Below are 17235 nucleotides of genomic sequence, written 5' to 3' on the forward strand. Positions count from 1 at the left end.
AAGATGATACAAAAAAATCATGCCAGAAAAAAATAAAATAATGTAAGTTTTTGTAAATATTTACCTTAGTAAAAACTTTTACATTTACGATTAAATGTACAAAACATTTACATTTTCATTGCAAGCTTCTTGATTACTGCGTTCTTCACCAGCACTTGTGTCTCTTGACCTGAAACTTGTGAGAGAATCTTCGGCCACAAACTGAGCAGGCAAAAGGTTGCACACCAGTGTGTGTTCTTGTGTGAATTTCTAAGCTTGCTCTCCAAGAGAATCTTTGATCACAAACTGAGCAAGCAAAAGGTTTCTCACCAGTGTGGGTTCTTGAGTGCATTTTTAAGTTTACCTTCTGAGAGAATCTTTGATCACAAACTGAGCAAGCAAAAGGTTTCTCACCAGTGTGGGTTCTTGTGTGCATTTTTAAGTTTCCCTTCTCAGAGAATTTTTGACCACAAACTGTGCAGGCAAAAGGTTTCTCACCAGTGTGGGTTCTTGTGTGCTTTTTTAAGCTTCCCTTATGAGAGAATATTTGACCACAAACTGAGCAGGCAAAAGGTTTCTCACCAGTGTGAATTCTCATGTGTTCTTTCAAACGGCTTTTATGAGCATAAGTTTTCCTACACCGAGAGCATTTCCAGCGCTTGTTGTCAGTCTGACATGCCATATTATCTTCAGACTCTTCATCGAGAAGAGTGTGTGACATAGCGTCGTCACTATCTGATCGTGGAGCTAGGAGGTTGTCTGCTTGTGATCCTCCACAGTGGTCTCCATCACCTTCAGTTGTCATTTTTTGACATGAGCAGGTGCTTGGAGGCTCCGCCCCTCTGCTCACCTCACTTGCACCATCTTCACTCTTCAAGGAGACACAAGTTGATGGCAACATATAGACATCCTTCTCCTCTTGCTCCTCTTTGATGTCGGGAGGGTCTTCTCTCTCTCCTTTCATGCAAGGGTGCTCTGGCTCCTCCTCTTTTTTGATGAAAGGAGACTGTTGCTGCTCTTCTTCCTCTTTAAAGTGGGGGGCCTCTTCATCCTCCTCTTAAAACGCATAAATTATTTCCATAGTATATATTAATTTGATTCTCGCGCCATGTGTTTTTCATACTCGCAATGCATTGTGGTCAATATCAACCCAGTTCAGTGTTTTTTTTTATTGAACAATTATACACAAACAAACACAAGGCACTTGTATCATCAAATGACAAATTGCTAGACATACACTGAGCATAAGTATTCTAACAATACAATTGAACGTAGAAAATAAAAAGGTAAACAAAAAAACAAACAAAAAACAACTAAAATAAAAATTAAAACCAACAGAAATTATATTTGTAAGAGGACATTCTATAACAAATCAATTATATCCAGTAAAGAAACTAAATTAAGGGCTTTTCTATCAATAACCAATTTCAAAGATTTACAAAATAGTAGAAAGTCATGTTTCCAGTGGAGTAGGAAAAGTTTTGTTTTTAAATATCTGCACTTGTGAATAAAAAAAATTCTAAAGCAACAAAACATTCAAAACAAATTCTAGTTTCTTATCTTCTTGAAACACAGCAAACAAAATCAACTCTTCTGTCAGGGGGAAATCAATATTTTTTGATTGCAACCAACTCCTTAAATTAGTCCAGAAGGAATTGTACTACATTGGAGTTAAAGAAAATATGGTTCAGGTTTTTTACATCCACATCACAGAACACACAATTATTTACATCAAAATCAAACCTTAGTCTAAAAAACTCAATTGTCAGGTACATTTTGTTCAACATTTTGAATGGGACCTCTTTTGCTTTGGGGGGTACTGGAAATGATATATAATTGTTTCTCATGTTTTTAATCTTGTCAATATCAAATTGTTTCACAATATATGACCTTTTAATGGAATTACGATAATATTCATCTCACAGCACTTTCCTGATAACCTTGTTATTACATTTATAACCACAAAAATCCAGTCCCCCAATGCTCCAGAGACTCCAGAATTCCGAACATCTTCTTTCACCATCATTCTTAAAGAGATCGGAGTTGCATTTGTTATCTTTGTATATTAGACAACATTGTATTTGGTATTTTTGACAAAAGTCTTCACGTCGCAACAGGTTCTCATTTTTGTCTAACAAGTGCGCAACAGCCCTTTTGAATTCCATTCTACCCTAAAAACGGATGTCCTGTTGTGCAATATATATTGATTATTCCAGATTGGGGTATTGTGTGGAGTAAAATTATGGCAGTACAATAATTTCCCATGGAGAAGTACTTGTTGATGAAAATCAGAAAGTTTAACCGGTAGTGACCTACATTTAAAGATTCCAGCCATTTTAACTTCAAGACTCCGTTCAAAACAGCCATCTGTTTAAAACAGATTGACATGTGTCCAGTTTCACGGATATGAATTTTTTTCTGACATCATTTTGTCATCAGAGATAGCAACCCCCAAGTATTTGACTTTCTTTTTTTTACCTCTATACCCCACACAGATTGCAAATGACAACCATGTAATGGCAAAATCTCCCATTTTTTCGAGTTGTAAACCAGAAGCCTTTGAGAAAACATCAATAGCTTGGAGAGCCAGTGGAACTTGAGCCACATACTCCAAAAATTAAGTTGCATCATCTGTTAATTGACTTATCACAATTTTCTGCTCCATTACTGGTTCTTAATAAAATAGATAACATTTCAGCAACCATTATAAACAGTAATGGTGAACTCCCACAACCCTGTCGAATTCATCTCAATGTCAAACCTGGGGGAAGTGCCATGACCTAAGGCTACTGAACTATTAATCCATTTATAAAGCATTCCAATCATGTCAATAAATTTCTTCTCAAAACCCAAATAACCTGAAGTTGGTTTTTATTTTATTTTTTGAGCTTGTTATATTAGGCCCCTTAATGATTAGATGGGTGACTTGAGCTAGGCCGTCGCTGTTACCTGTCCTGGCTTGGCGCCTTTCCCATAGTTTCTGAGGTGTCCCTTCTCAATCAACAGGAAAAAAATGTACAAAACCAACAAAACTGTTCCTAAATTATATGAAGAATATACTCAACGCTAAAGCCAGTTTAATGTACCCTAGGACAATCATTAATTTAAATTTAATCTATTTAGAAATACAAGCTCATAATTCACTGCAGAAAAACTATCACTCTAAAACTCACTACCAAGAAGCTCCAGCCCCCGGGTCCAGCTGTAACATGTTCTCCTGGCGCTTGCGTAGGTGTTTCCACATTCTGATTTGCCGTGACTGTGAATACTTGTTTACACGTGCCCCGGCATTGATTAGCGACCCGTCATTTCTTTGATTAGTGAACGATTACAGTAAAAATGACAGCAAATGAAATTGAGGGTTTATAGTTTATATTCCCAAAACCAGAGTGAAACATTTGCAGTTTTTCCTTGCACTAGGAGAACAACAGTGCCACCTAGAGGTTGCTTAAGTGTACAGACACCAAGAATGAAGCGCTTGATGTCATCTTTTCAACACTGAACAGAAAAACACGCATGGCCAAGAAGAAGAAATGATGACACCGTCCGGTAACATGAGCAAGATGAGTTGAGAGGAGTCTAGAAGAGCATGGTCTGCAGGAACTTGCGCACGGACTCCATTTCCTGTTGTTGCTGCCAAGGGACAAAGTGCAAGATGATTTCATGTCAGCGGCAGGACTCGATTCGACTCACAGTGTCCATGAGGATCTTCTTCTGCATGGTGGCCATCTCCTTTTTCAGCTCCTGCTGTGCCCGATGCAGGACGTCCTCGTGGCTCTTCTCCATCTCCCCCATGTTCTGCATATGCCAAACGGCGCAACGAGAAGAAAAACAAGAAGATTCCATTTAAATGTTTGAGTCCAACTCACTTCCTTGATTTGAACTATTTCAGTTTGTGTTGATGCAAATGTGATGAAAGTTGGGGAGGCCATCGAATGAAATGAGATGGACAAACGTGAATACTCACATTATTTTTTTCAGATGTCCACATGCTCAAAAGTCTGTTATTTCCTGAATTGGCCGCAATGGGGTAGATACCACGGACTTCCGGGTTTTACACATCAGCGCCGTTTACGGCCACTGCTGGTCGCGTTCCAACACTCGCACCCCCACCCCCGCGCTCCCGCTCATTTGTGGGAGGGAAGTCTCGGCTATCTGAAAAGCTTCGGACACTGAGACAGACACTACACACTCACAGCCTCGCACCCGTCGACGGGAACGCGCAACCGAGGGGCACAAAGGCGGAAGCGCAAGTACTGGGACGCGGCCCACACGTCGCAAACCGGAAACAGAAACAAAGTTCCGTGGCACATTGTCCATAATAGATGTGCCTACGTGGCGGCCATGATGGCAGGCCCGACCGTCCCATCAAAGCTAATAGAATGCATGGATGTTAGCGTAGTAGCTCAAAGGAGCGTATAGCAGTAGGTGCTATCTAGTCAAGTCTCTTAGACATTCTGTTTTTGGTACAGTATACAGCTGATTTTTATTTTCGTAAAGGCCTTATGTAATAAATAACAATGAATCATAACGGCGGTGAAAAAGGAAGCGCACCCGGTACGCGGCTCAAGCAATCAACTTCACGCCCAAAATCCCCCTCCGATTTTGGATAAACTGTCAAACAATTTCAAGCTTTTCAAAATGTATTCACAATAATTCTAGACCATTTTAGGCCATAAAAGAAGTACTTCAAAGTAAAAGACAATCGTCTCTAACAGACGAACTCTCCTACCAATTAGTTCAATTAAATGGTGGTTAAACTGTCCAGCATTTCTTTGTACAAATGTGAGAGCGCAAACAAAGTCTAAAGCCATTGTAGATGTTTAAAGCATGTATGGCTGTCAGGTATCCTGCTGCAGGGTTTCGCCATTTACCAAATCGTCAACCTCTTACAATAATTGCCATGTCTGGGGATTTTTGGGCAATTTTTTGAGGGACCAAATCATCTCCTCATGATGAAAATGATTAAATTTTGTGTGTTTCCTGAAAAATCTGAAAAAATTACTTAAGCAATTATTGTAAAGGATTCATTTTGACAGCTCCAATCAAATTCACATCTTAAACGCAGATGCTGAAAGGGGTTATAGTTAAAGGATCTTTGCGCAGTTTGTCACTTTGTTTTTTACTCGTGACTGCCACCTCTGGCCCAAAGCGTAACTGCAGCCATCTGTGACAGGCTCGTTCATGGTGCGCGTGCGAGTACGTGCACTATCCCCTCCATAAAGAAACTGGATTGTGCAGGGTCCGCACACTCTACTATAAAGGAAAGATAAAAGCTGATAGCTGATAACACTGATATTAAAATTATCACTAAGGCTTTCGCATCTAGACTAGAAACAGTAATCTCGACAATCATTCATAGCGACCAAACAGGCTTTATTGAAGGTCGTCACTCTACTAATAATATTAGGAGGCTCTTTAACCTTATTAGCATGTCACAGCGGCATGATAAAAAGGCAGTTATTATATCATTGGATGCAGAAAAAGCTTTCGACAAAGTTAACTGGTCCTTCCTCTTTGTTGTTTTAAATACATTTGGCTTTGGGAAGTCATTTATTCACTGGGTGTCAGTATTGTATGATTCTCCTAAAGCTACAGTTACTACTGATGGGATTATATCTCAGAGTTTTACTCTACAGAGAGGCACAAGACAGGGATGTCCACTGTCCCCTTTATTATTTGCAATATTTATTGAACCGCTTGCATTAGCCATACGCCAGGAAAGAAGGATTCAAGGAATTCACTCTGGGGTAACAGAACACAAAATTAATCTATATGCCGATGATATTTTACTTTATTTAGAAAAGCCTGCTATTTCGTTAGGGGAAGTAATTAATAAGTAGTTAATAACTAAATTCTCACATTTATCAGATTATTCTGATATTAACTGGACAAAAGCAACACTACTACCTATTACAGAAAATTCATGGAACCCTGCAAGCCAGGACCCACACTACTCATTTCCTATAGGTAATTTAAAATACTTAGGCATAAAAATCTCACCTAAATTAACTGATTTAATTCATTTAAACTTTACTCCACTTCTGGATAGCATTTATAGTGACTTTTAGCGCTGGAATAATCTTCCTATTTCTCTAATAGGATGAATAGCCACCATTAAAATGAAAGTTTTACCCAAAAGAAAAAAAAAATTCTCAATGATTCCATTTAAACCTACGGCTAACTGGTTCCAGTTGTTGGACTCGGCAGTTACAAAATTTTACTGGAATTAAAAAAAAAGCAAAGATGAGTCCATCTACTCTTCAGAAAAGTAAGTCCAAAGGAGGTCTACAGGCACCAAATTTTATGCACTACTATATAGCTAACCAGCTACAATATATCATTTTATGGGCACAACCCAACAGAGATACTAACTGTTGGCTGGAACTAGAACAGAAGGATTGTAATAACCTCAGACTTCTAGATTTACTCTTTATTACAACATCGATTAAGCGACATCATTGTTTTAAAAACCTAATGATTTCCGCCACCCTGACCGCCTGGTGGAAGGCACTAGAAATTACAAAAGCCCAATTGGAGCCCTGCGGGCTTTCTCCCCTATGGCATAACCCCGACTTTCAATTTAGCAACCAATCGTTTTATTTAGGTGTGTGGGAGCAGAAAAGAATTGCACATCTCTTCTCAGATAATATGTTTATATCATATACATCCTTGCTCCAAATATACAAAATAAAAAACAGATTTTTTTTACATTATCTGCAAGTTAAAAGTATGATAAAGAAACAAATTCCAACACTTCGGGGTACGCTCCAACCGCCTGTTTTAGCTAAAGATATTACCAAGCTTTCTCCGACAACAACAAAAAGACTCTCAAAAATATAGAAGTTACTTTCATATACTGATAAAATGTCTTTACCCATCTCAAAATGGGAGACAGACTTGTCTATAGCTCCGGAATCTGACTTTTGGATTCAAGTTTGTGAAAACGTATTTAAAAAGACAGCCACAGGTGACAAAAGAAGACCTGACTTGAGGTAAGAAAAACTCCACCCCTCCCCTCCACAAAGAAACTGGATTGTGCAGGGTCCGCACACTCTACGATAAAGGAAAGATAAAAGCTGATAGCTGCAGTCAGCGCTCTTCGTACTCATCTGGGCATTGGTAGAGCATGCATGATGTAGAAAAAGCTTTAATATTATCTTTTTAAACGGCACAATGCACCTTTAAGAAGGCATCGAAATTTTAATCACAAGAAGTGCTGCCACCTGTTTTGAAAGATGAGCTCATATGTTTTGTTTGGGTGAATTTATAAGTAAACAGGCTGAATGAAGCGTTCGTTGCCGTCTGCAGAAAAACATTCCCACACAAAAATCTTAAAATTTCTAGACTATATATATATATATATATCAAACCCAACAAGGCCTGAAGGTTAAAAACGTGTTTGTAGAAGGAAGACGGAAGTGTGTGTGTGTGTGTGTGTCCAACCTTCCATAGACTTCACATTCCAAACTAAAAATGTGAAATCCTGACAGGAAAGCTGCCTGTTGCTGTTTTGACCTTGACAAAGTGCTTGAAGAGCCCTTGCATGGCCTCCACTTTCTGCTTCTGAAGAACTTTGCTCTGCTGGACCACATTCTGCTGCTGGATCATCAGATTCTGAAAACACACACACGGTGTCACATGGAGTGGAGAGCTGCATGATAAGACCTTCAAAGAGCCAATCACACAGATTACCTGCAATTTTTTTGGAGCTGCTCACTAACGACTTGTCAAAGATTTTTTTCCCCTTTTTTATTGATGTATCAGATTTTTGGGGAAAAAAACATTATATCAAATGTCTATCTTTTTATTGTAGAAAAACAGGACATTGTTTGAAATTGCCAGTGCAGAAAATGCCTCAATTGTGGTTGAGTTACTGGTTTGTTGTGTAACATGTTGCAGTGTTAAGTAGCAGTCGAGATGCCCCATTCACAGTACTGACAAATTCATCCATAGAATGTCAATTGCGTTATATGAGCTGGACCGAATCAAATGAAATGAAATCAAATTGAATCATAAGCCCACTTAATTTAACCCTCCTTGAATCGTATCGCATCCCATGCATCTAGATATACAAACTGTCTTTTATTGGAGAGATGACCACCCTTAATATATTAGATGTAGGATATAACGTATTTTTCCCCCTTCTATGTGATCAAAGTGGTCTGTACTTTCAAGTCAAGAAGTCCCAAAAGAAAATTGTACAAATGTCTCAGCTCTAGTCACATGCCTCATGTATCGTTTCGTGTGTTTGTGTGTATGTGTGCTCGCACATTGAGCTTCTCCTCCTGCTCCTTCATTTGCTCCACTTCCATTTGCCACTGCTGCAGGGCTGACGACAACTGCTGAGAACACTCCTGAGTCATCTTCTGCCTGCACACATGCACACCAGCACCACGTCATTGAGCCAGGTAGAGCACAAGAGGCGTGTTGGACGATACATGACGTCATGCACACGCAAAAATATCATACAGTACCTTTGCTTGTGGTAGTTGTTCCACATTTGTTCCATTTTCTGCTGCCCTCCGTTCATGTAAATCTTGGTCAGGCTTTCCAGACGCTTGCGCTTGGTGAGCATCAACTTGTTGATGTCGGCTGTGCGCACGCACACACACACACACACACACACACACACACACACACACACACACACACACACACACACACACACACAACACACACACACACACACACACAAACACACACACACACACACACACAAAGATGATTGAACACACGTACACAACACAGGACGGAAGCACACACATTGTTGGATGATGGACAATGTTGTCCAAAATGACATTTCACACCGAGGTGAACCTGCGGGACGGAATGATTCCCTCACCTTTGACAACATTGCAAACCTTCAGTGGATGGTGTGGGTAACTTTGCAAAATAATCATGTCATTTAAATTGATTTGATGTTGTCAAATTGTTGCAAATATTCTGCAATGGAAACTTCAAACAATGTCCTGTTTTTCTACAATAAAAAAAAGCTGGTTTGCTATTATTATCTGTAGATGTTTTTATTACCTTTTTAAATGAACAAAACTCACAAAATATAGTGTTGGGCGGACATTGAAATTGTTCATGACAAGTGCGTTCTTACCTCCAAAGCACTCCAACATGTTGTTAACTTTACTCCTACAAACAAACCATTGAGCTCATTAGCTAGCAGCTCTAAATCATGACTAAATAATTAAAGAAATATTGAATTGTGGAAAAATGAAGTAAATTGTCAGACTACCCAACAGCAACGTCTTCATCTTTAAAGTCAGCAGCTGTTCTTTTTCTCAACGGAGCATTTTTCTCACTTGGAGTTTTCTCTTGTGACGCTAATGTGGAAGGGAGCAAAAGATTCACGGAGCAGTAGTTAGAAAGAGCTAAAGCACATTTACCTCCTCCGTCGTCATCTTCTGAGCCGCAGTGGAGCGCTTTAGCGTAAGCTTCTTCAGAGGGCCTCTTCTTCTTCATTCTTTTGCCGGCCGACATTTTCGGGAGTTTGTTCAGCTAGTTGGCTAACGTTAGTAGTGGCCAATGCTAGTTTAGCACGCAGAGCTAATGGCGGTGATAAATGACCTGTAAAAACTAACCTTTCCCTGGTCGCTTTTGTTCCAACAATAAAATAGTTGCCCCAATAATATCGATGTTTGATGGACACAACACAGAGGAGCAGTAACCGAGCCAAGCAGCCTGTTCCCACCAGAACCTTCCAATGCAGCTATTTTGTTGAAGCGTCAAAGCTTTTTGCTTAAAATAAATAAATAAAAACAAACTTTCAATACATTTAACAAATAAGAATTGATTTGTTTTGCGTCTTATAAGTAATAATAATTATAATTTTAACATGGCTCCAAACATGTTGATTTTTCACATTACTGACCCTTTAACTCTACTAAGTGGGCAAAACTTAAGTACAAGATAGAAACTATAAACTATGTTGATTAATAGTTCTATTGTCAAATCATCCCAAAAAAGCTAGTCCCAGTAGTACTGTCAAAGTTAAAGCGCTAACTAATTACTTACAAAAAAATATTGTATTAATCATGTATTAACACAGATTAATCACACTATTAATTTTGACCACAGATTAGCAGTTATCTTGACAGCGGATGGTTACTTAAAGGTAGCACAGATTGTGTTTGAGCAATAAACATAACTAAATGCCTAAAAGCATTTAATAAATGTTTGTGTATGACATTCAGAATATTTGTTCATGTCAAACTACTGGTGTATTTTTTATTTTATTTTACATTATGCAAGTAATTAACTGATTTTAAAAAAAAAAAGGATGAGAGTGTGCAGTGGATCACAAAATGTTGAAGACGTCCTCATAACATTAAATGTCTAAACAATAAACACAACAGGTTCTCTTCAAATTTTGTGAGCAAAAAATGTTGATTAAAAAAAGCAGTTTTAATTAAGCAATCAATCGTGATTAATCCAAATTCTAAGATGTGATTTATCTGTTTAAAAAAAATAAATTTGACAGCTGTACTAATAACTTGGAAGTTTTTTTTAAACTAGTTGCTCTAACTTTAATTCATAAACCGATAATTTAAAAAAAAATTGTTTAAATCACTTAAACTCTTAACTACTCTGAATAGCTAACAAGCTGATTAAAGTTAGAAAAAAATAACATAAAAGAGATATTCTTTCACTCTAGTATTATTGTAAAATAAGTTAGAAATAACTAAAAGAGGAATATTTTGGATATTTATTAACAATTTAGAAATAATATAAATGATTAAAACTACATAGGAATCACTCTCAAATGAATTTCACAGTACAGAGCTGCTACAACTCAAAAGTTCTTTAAATCGATCTTACATCCAAGATTGAGTAACTCAAGTAAAGAAATAAAAAGCGGATAGCATAAGTAATTAAAAGAAAAGATAAACTATATAGACCTACTACTTTTAGGATAAGACACATTTAGTCACTCGCTTATAAGGTAAAAATAATCCATTCCTCAAATATTGAAAAAGTTCAAATCCAAATCCAAATCGGTAAAATTACCGAATGAACAATACTGAGCTCTCCAAGAAAAAAAAAGGAAAAAAATGAAGGTTTTATTTGAGTTGTGTTGGCTTACACCTCACAACAGCTCAGTCAGATTTTTGGATTTGCCCTCAGTGTTCGAATTAAAAAACATATGTCTGTTAATTTAAGCCTGTTTTTCAATATTTCAGTTTACCTCACAAATAAAGCTAAGCACCTAATGTTACTAGCTCTGTACTAACCATACATGTTAGCTTTTCCTTGTGTTGTAATTTTGCACTGTTCACAAATGTACACTTTAAAGAGTTTAACTTATTTGCTTAAGTACATGACCATTTTTTATGCTTAAAGAATGTTTACAAGTCTTGGTGATTTTTCTTTTATTATGGTTAAAAAAAAAAAGAATGTTTACAAGTTTAGGTTGCACACAAATAATAAAAATCGAAACACCTGTACATCTTGGGTCATCTATGCATCGACACGACAGTTGGACAGGGATTTGCCAGGGCACAGCACACAGTGACAACCTTATCCAACAATGTGACCTCTTCTCCTTTACATGGTACAATCATGCTTACAGGAATAGTTCCATTTAAGATGTTATACTTTTGGCATATATTTCCAATCACCCGTGTTACATAGATTCTTAAATGTGCTATTTTCCGAGTTTCCTCCACGTCTCATGCCTAAAGAGTAACAAAAACATTTGAGAAATAAAATCCTGATGTAGGTTATTATAATTTGTGCATGATTAATAACAAAAAACTACAAATTATCAATTCTACAATAGAGGAAGCAGAACATAGTTAGATATAAGGCATACAGCAATGAATCACATTGAAAATTATAGAATGATAATCATACCAAAACATTCACAATAAAAATAACATAAAAGGGACTTTGAACACTGAATAGCTTGGAAGTCAACATATCTAACCCAGTTCATTGACAAAGAAGGCTGATTTGTATTTCATTGAGAATCACATTTAACCTTCCCATGAAACATCAGTTTCTTCACAGTCCATCTAATCAATCACTTCTTATGGACATCATAGCATTAAGTGCATGCATTGGTTAAAATATTTTTGCACCAGCGCTAATTCTCAACACTTGCCCATAGGAGGCTCTCACCAGTGTGTGTTCTTGTGTGAATTTCTAAGCTTGCTCTCCGAGAGAATCTTTGATCACAAACTGAGCAAGCAAAAGGTTTCTCACCAGTGTGTGTTCTTGTGTGAATTTCTAAGCTTGCTCTCCGAGAGAATCTTTGATCACAAACTGAGCAAGCAAAAGGTTTCTCACCAGTATGTGTTCTTGTGTGAATTTTTAAGTTTCCCCTTTGAGAGAAGCTTTGACCACAAACTGAGCAGGCAAAGGGTTTCTCTCCAGTGTGGGTTCTCATGTGTATTTTTAAGCTTCCCTTATGAGAGGATATTTGACCGCAAAGTGAGCAGGCAAAAGGTTGCACACCAGTGTGTGTTCTTGTGTGAATTTCTAACCTTGCTCTCCAAGAGAATCTTTGATCACAAACTGAGCAAGCAAAAGGTTTCTCACCAGTGTGGGTTCTTGAGTGCATTTTTAAGCTTTCCTTCTGAGAGAATCTTTGGCCACAGACTGAGCAAGCAAAAGGTTTCTCACCAGTGTGGGTTCTTGAGTGCATTTTTAAGTTTACCTTCTGAGAGAATTTTTGACCACAAACTGAGCAGGCAAAAGGTTTCTCACCAGTGTGAGTTCTTGTGTGCATTTTTAAGTTTCCCTTCTCAGAGAATTTTTGACCACAAACTGTGCAGGCAAAAGGTTTCTCACCAGTGTGGGTTCTTGTGTGCTTTTTTAAGCTTCCCTTATGAGAGAATATTTGACCACAAACTGAGCAGGCAAAAGGTTTCTCACCAGTGTGAATTCTCATGTGTTCTTTCAAACAGCTTTTATGAGCATAAGTTTTCCTACACCGAGAGCATTTCCAGCGCTTGTTGTCAGTCTGACATGCCATATTACCTTCAGACTCTTCATCGAGAAGAGTGTGTGACATAGCGTCGTCACTATCTGATCGTGGAGCTAGGAGGCCGTCTGCTTGTGATCCTCCACAGTGGTCTCCATCACCTTCAGTTGTCATTTTTTGACATGAGCAGGTGCTTGGAGGCTCCGCCCCTCTGCTCACCTCACTTGCACCATCTTCACTCTTCAAGGAGACACAAGTTGATGGCAACATATAGACATCCTTCTCCTCTTGCTCCTCTTTGATGTCGGGAGGGTCTTCTCTCTCTCCTTTCATGCAAGAGTGCTCTGGCTCCTCCTCTTTTTTGATGAAAGGAGACTGTTGCTGCTCTTCTTCCTCTTTAAAGTGGGGGGCCTCTTCATCCTCCTCTTCTTTTTTAATGTGAAGATGCTCTGGCTCCTGCTGCTCAGGACAAACATATTCACTGATGTCTGCAAGACACAAGAAATCAAACACAACCTTATCCAACAATGTGACCTCTTCTCCTTTACATGGTACAATCATGCTTACAGGAATAGTTCCATTTAAGATGTTATTCTTTTGGCATATATTTCTTTATCACTAGTAAACGGCATTTACTAAATGCTAATAAGCAAGTGAAAGTAAAAAGTGTGCAAACCTGCTCCGTGTAACACAACACGTGGCTGCTGGCAAAGTCTGACTGCGTCCACTAGTTGACGACAACGCTCGTTTTCCTCTTCTGTTCCACATAGTTCCTCCGCGTACTTTGCTGTCATTCTTGCGCACATTTTAACAGGAGAATCTCAACACTTTCTACCAAACGCGTGTCTTGGTTAGCAGCTAGCGAGCTAAATTAAGCTAGGCAGAGAAGCTTCAACGCGCAACGAGACGAGTTAACCCGAACACAAACGTTAGTGAACGTGAAGTACTGTGTCGAGCCCGTTCAGTACTATCGGCAACAATTCGTTTTTCACTCATTGGCCGATTGCAAGCAACGTTCAACTTTACCCATGTAATGCCATGCTCCGGGTGATCTTCTTCTACTGGAGTTTGTTTGGCGTTTGGCAAACCAACGCAAAGGCGCATTGCCGCCACCTACCGGGCGTGGAGTGTGACCCGTAACTTTTACGACGCACCAGCGCATAAAGATTCGATTATTTATTGTGAATGAAAATGTTTTAAAACTGTTCTTGAGTTCCTTTGTTGCAATTTTTTTCAACTAAAACGCATAAATTATTTCCATAGTATATATTAATTTGATTCTCGCGCCATGTGTTTTTCATACTCGCAATGCATTGTGGTCAAAATCAACCCAGTTCAGTGTTTTTTTTTATTGAACAATTATACACAAACAAACACAAGGCACTCGTATCATCAAATGACAAACTGCTAGACATAGACTGAGCATAAGTATTCTAACAATACAATTGAACGTAGAAAATAAAAAGGTAAACAAAAAACTAAACAAAAAAACTAAACATAAAACAAAACAAAACAAAAAACAAAACAAAAAACAAAACAAAAAACAAAACAAAAAACAAAACAAAAAACAAAACAAAAAACAAAACAAAAAACAAAACAAAAAACAAAACAAAAAACAAAACAAAAAACAAAACAAAAAACAAAACAAAAAACAAAACAAAAAACAAAACAAAAAACAAAACAAAAAACAAAACAAAAAACAAAACAAAACAAAAAACAAAAAACAAAACAAAAACAACAAAAAAAAAACAACAACTAAAATAAAAATTAAGACCAACAGAAATTATATTTGTAAGAGGACTTTCTATAACAAATCAATTATATCCAATAAAGAAACTAAATTAAGGGCTTTTCTATCAATAACCAATTTCAAAGATTTACATGATAGTAGAAAGTCATATTTCCAGTGGAGTAGGCAAAGTTTTGTTTTTAAATATCTGCACTTGTGAATAAAAAATATTCTAAAGCAACAAAATATTCAAAACAAATTCTAGTTTCTTATCTTCTTGAAACACAGCAAACAAAATCGACTCTTCTGTCAGGGGGAAATATTTTTTTTTTTATTGCAACCAACTCCTTAAATTAGTCCAGAAGGAATTGTGCTACATTGGAGTGAAAGAAAATATGGTTCAGGTTTTTTACATCCACATCACAGAACACACAATTATTTACATCAAAATCAAACCTCAGTCTTAAAAACTCAATTGTCAGGTACATTTTGTTCAACATTTTGAATGGGACCTCTTTTGCTTTGGGGGGTACTGGAAATGATATATAATTGTTTCTCATGTTTTTAATCTTGTGAATATCAAATTGTTTCACAATATATGACCTTTTAATGAAATTACAATAATATTCATCTGACAGCACTTTCCTGATAACCTTGTTATTACATTTATAACCACAAAAATCCAGTCCCCCAATGCTCCAGAGACTCCAGAATTCCGAACATCTTCTTTCACCATCATTCTTAAAGAGATCGGAATTGCATTTGTTATCTTTGTATGTTAGACAACATTGTATTTGGTATTTTTGACAAAAGTCTTCACGTCGCAACAGGTTCCCATTTTTGTCTAACAAGTTGTCATGTCTGGGAAGATCTGGTTTTGGTTGAGGGTCCCGATTAGTCCTGAGTGGGTTCCAGCCCTTCCGGGTTGATCAATCCGGTCCCTCAGCCACTTATGCCTGGCCCCAGGTGTGGCTAGTTACCCAATTAGTGTGAGTGTATTTAATTCCCGGGTGGTGATCAGTCGACGTGGGATCATTGCCGCTTGTCACGGTCACCCCCGGAGTTCTGGCTGTCATTTTGATTTTGTATCTTTTCAGTTTGTTGTTTAGTTAGCATTAACCAGTACCCCGGTTAGTGTTTTCTGTAAAATAAAGCACGCCAGTTTCGCACTCCTGCTGTGGTTCTCCTGCCTCCCTGCATTTTGGGTCCTCCACTTCACACGCCGACAGACACCACGCCGCGCCGTGACCACACCGTGACAGAATGATCCCACCATAAACGGACCCAGCGGACCAAGAGGCAGGTACCGTTCCAGTTTCGGCGGCGCGCATGCAGCGCCCGCTTCCAGTTTCCGGCGGCGCGTGTGGAGCGACTGTTGCCCAGTTCTGGCGGCGCTCGTACAGCGCCCGTTGCCGATGTTCTGGCGGCGCTCGTACAGCGCCCGTTGCCGATGTTCTGGCGGCGCTCGTACAGCGCCCGTTGCCGATGTTCTGACGGCGCTCGTGTAGCGCCCGTTGCCTGTTTTTCCGGCTGCGCTGATTGCAGCGCCCGTTGCCGATGCTTTGGCGGCGCTCGCGTAGCGTCCGTTTTTTCCCGGCGGCGCTAGTTGAGCGCCCGTTGCCAGTTCTGGCGGCGCCCGTACAGCGCCCGCTTCCAGTTCCGGCGGCGCACGTCCTGCGGCCGCCACCGGTTCCCGTTCCAGCGGCGCACGTCGTGCGGCAGCGGCCCCCGGCCCGTTCGCCTGTGCCGCTGCAGCCCCCGGCCCGATAAATCTCCATATAAGACTCCACTGAGTCTAAAGATATTAAAATCTAAAAACTTGATCCACATACTCTAAAAATTAAGTTGTATCATCTGCTAATTGACGTATCACAATTTTCTGTTCCATTACCTTCAACCCTCTAATCCTACTGGTTCTTAATAAAATAGATAACATTTCAGCAACCATTATAAACAGTAATGGTTTATCCTCTTTCATCAACTATTTGACTATAATGAAGCAAATCCCATACAAGTTTAATATTAGTGTGACTTGACTTACCTTTTAAAAAACAGATTGTGTTTCACTAATTATTTCAGACAAACCTATTTTAAATCGAGCTTGTTATATTAGGCCTCTTAATGATTAGATGGGTGACTTGAGCGAGGCTGTTGTGTCGCAGTGACCTGGCTTGGCGCCTTTCCCAGTTTCTGAGGTGTCCCTTCTCGAAAAACAGGGGGAAAAAAGTACAAAACCGTTCCTAAATTATATGAAGAATATACTCAAGGCTAAAGCCAGTTTATAATTCACTGCAGAAAAACTATCACTACCAAGAAACTCCAGCCCCCGGTCCGGCTGTAACATGTTCTCCTGGCGCTTGCGTAGGTGTTTCCACATTGCAAAAAAATTGAAGACTCTGATTTGTCGTGACTGTGAATACCTGCACGTGCCCCGGCATTGTTTAGCAACCTGTCATTTCTTTGATTAGTGAACGATTACAGTAAAAATGACTTGAGGTAAGAAACTCCACCCCTCCCCTCCACAAAGAAACTGGATTGTGCAGGGTTCGCACACTCTACTATAAAGGAAAGATAAAAGCTGATAACACTG

At 38.8% G+C, this 17235-nt stretch overlaps 1 protein-coding gene and 2 pseudogenes across 3 annotated transcripts; all 3 read right to left on the minus strand.

Moving 5' to 3' along the window:
* Nucleotides 1–339: 339 nt before the first annotated feature.
* LOC147157148 (uncharacterized) lies at nt 340–2756 on the minus strand (annotated as a pseudogene).
* A 578-nt stretch (nt 2757–3334) lies between these two features.
* On the minus strand, nt 3335–9743 carry LOC147157149 (synaptonemal complex protein 3-like). Of its 3 annotated transcripts, XM_086064056.1 has the most exons (9): nt 9573–9733; nt 9378–9497; nt 9227–9314; nt 9089–9123; nt 8457–8574; nt 8253–8352; nt 7498–7596; nt 3673–3777; nt 3335–3612 (listed from the first exon to the last, which is right to left on the minus strand). In XM_086064056.1, exons 2-9 carry the CDS (start codon nt 9469–9471, stop codon nt 3559–3561), a joined length of 693 nt encoding a protein of 230 aa, XP_085920182.1. In that variant the 5' UTR covers nt 9472–9497; nt 9573–9733; the 3' UTR covers nt 3335–3558. The 3 variants fall into 3 exon arrangements, with proteins under 3 accessions (XP_085920182.1, XP_085920184.1, XP_085920183.1); XM_086064058.1 differs by lacking the exons at nt 9089–9123; nt 9227–9314 and having other exon boundaries at nt 9573–9736; XM_086064057.1 differs by lacking the exons at nt 9089–9123; nt 9227–9314 and having other exon boundaries at nt 9378–9743.
* A 1602-nt stretch (nt 9744–11345) lies between these two features.
* Nucleotides 11346–13967, minus strand: LOC147157150 (uncharacterized; annotated as a pseudogene).
* Between the last annotated feature and the right edge of the window lie 3268 nt (nt 13968–17235).

Source organism: Leptonotus elevatus, chromosome 20 (genome assembly GCF_054856555.1).
Source record: "Leptonotus elevatus isolate MCC_2025b chromosome 20, RoL_Lele_1.0, whole genome shotgun sequence".
Lineage (NCBI taxonomy): Eukaryota > Metazoa > Chordata > Actinopteri > Syngnathiformes > Syngnathidae > Leptonotus > Leptonotus elevatus.

Bases quoted from the DNA above. Each gene is read 5' to 3' on its own strand.
- LOC147157149 (XM_086064056.1), bottom strand. From the start codon at position 9,471: ATGTCGGCCGGCAAAAGAATGAAGAAGAAGAGGCCCTCTGAAGAAGCT. The intron at 3,778-7,497 runs GTCAAAACAGCA...TGGCATATGCAG, and splicing joins TCTTCAAGCACTTTGTCAAG to AACATGGGGGAGATGGAGAA. The intron at 3,613-3,672 runs GTGAGTCGAATC...GTCCCTTGGCAG, and splicing joins AGAAGATCCTCATGGACACT to CAACAACAGGAAATGGAGTC.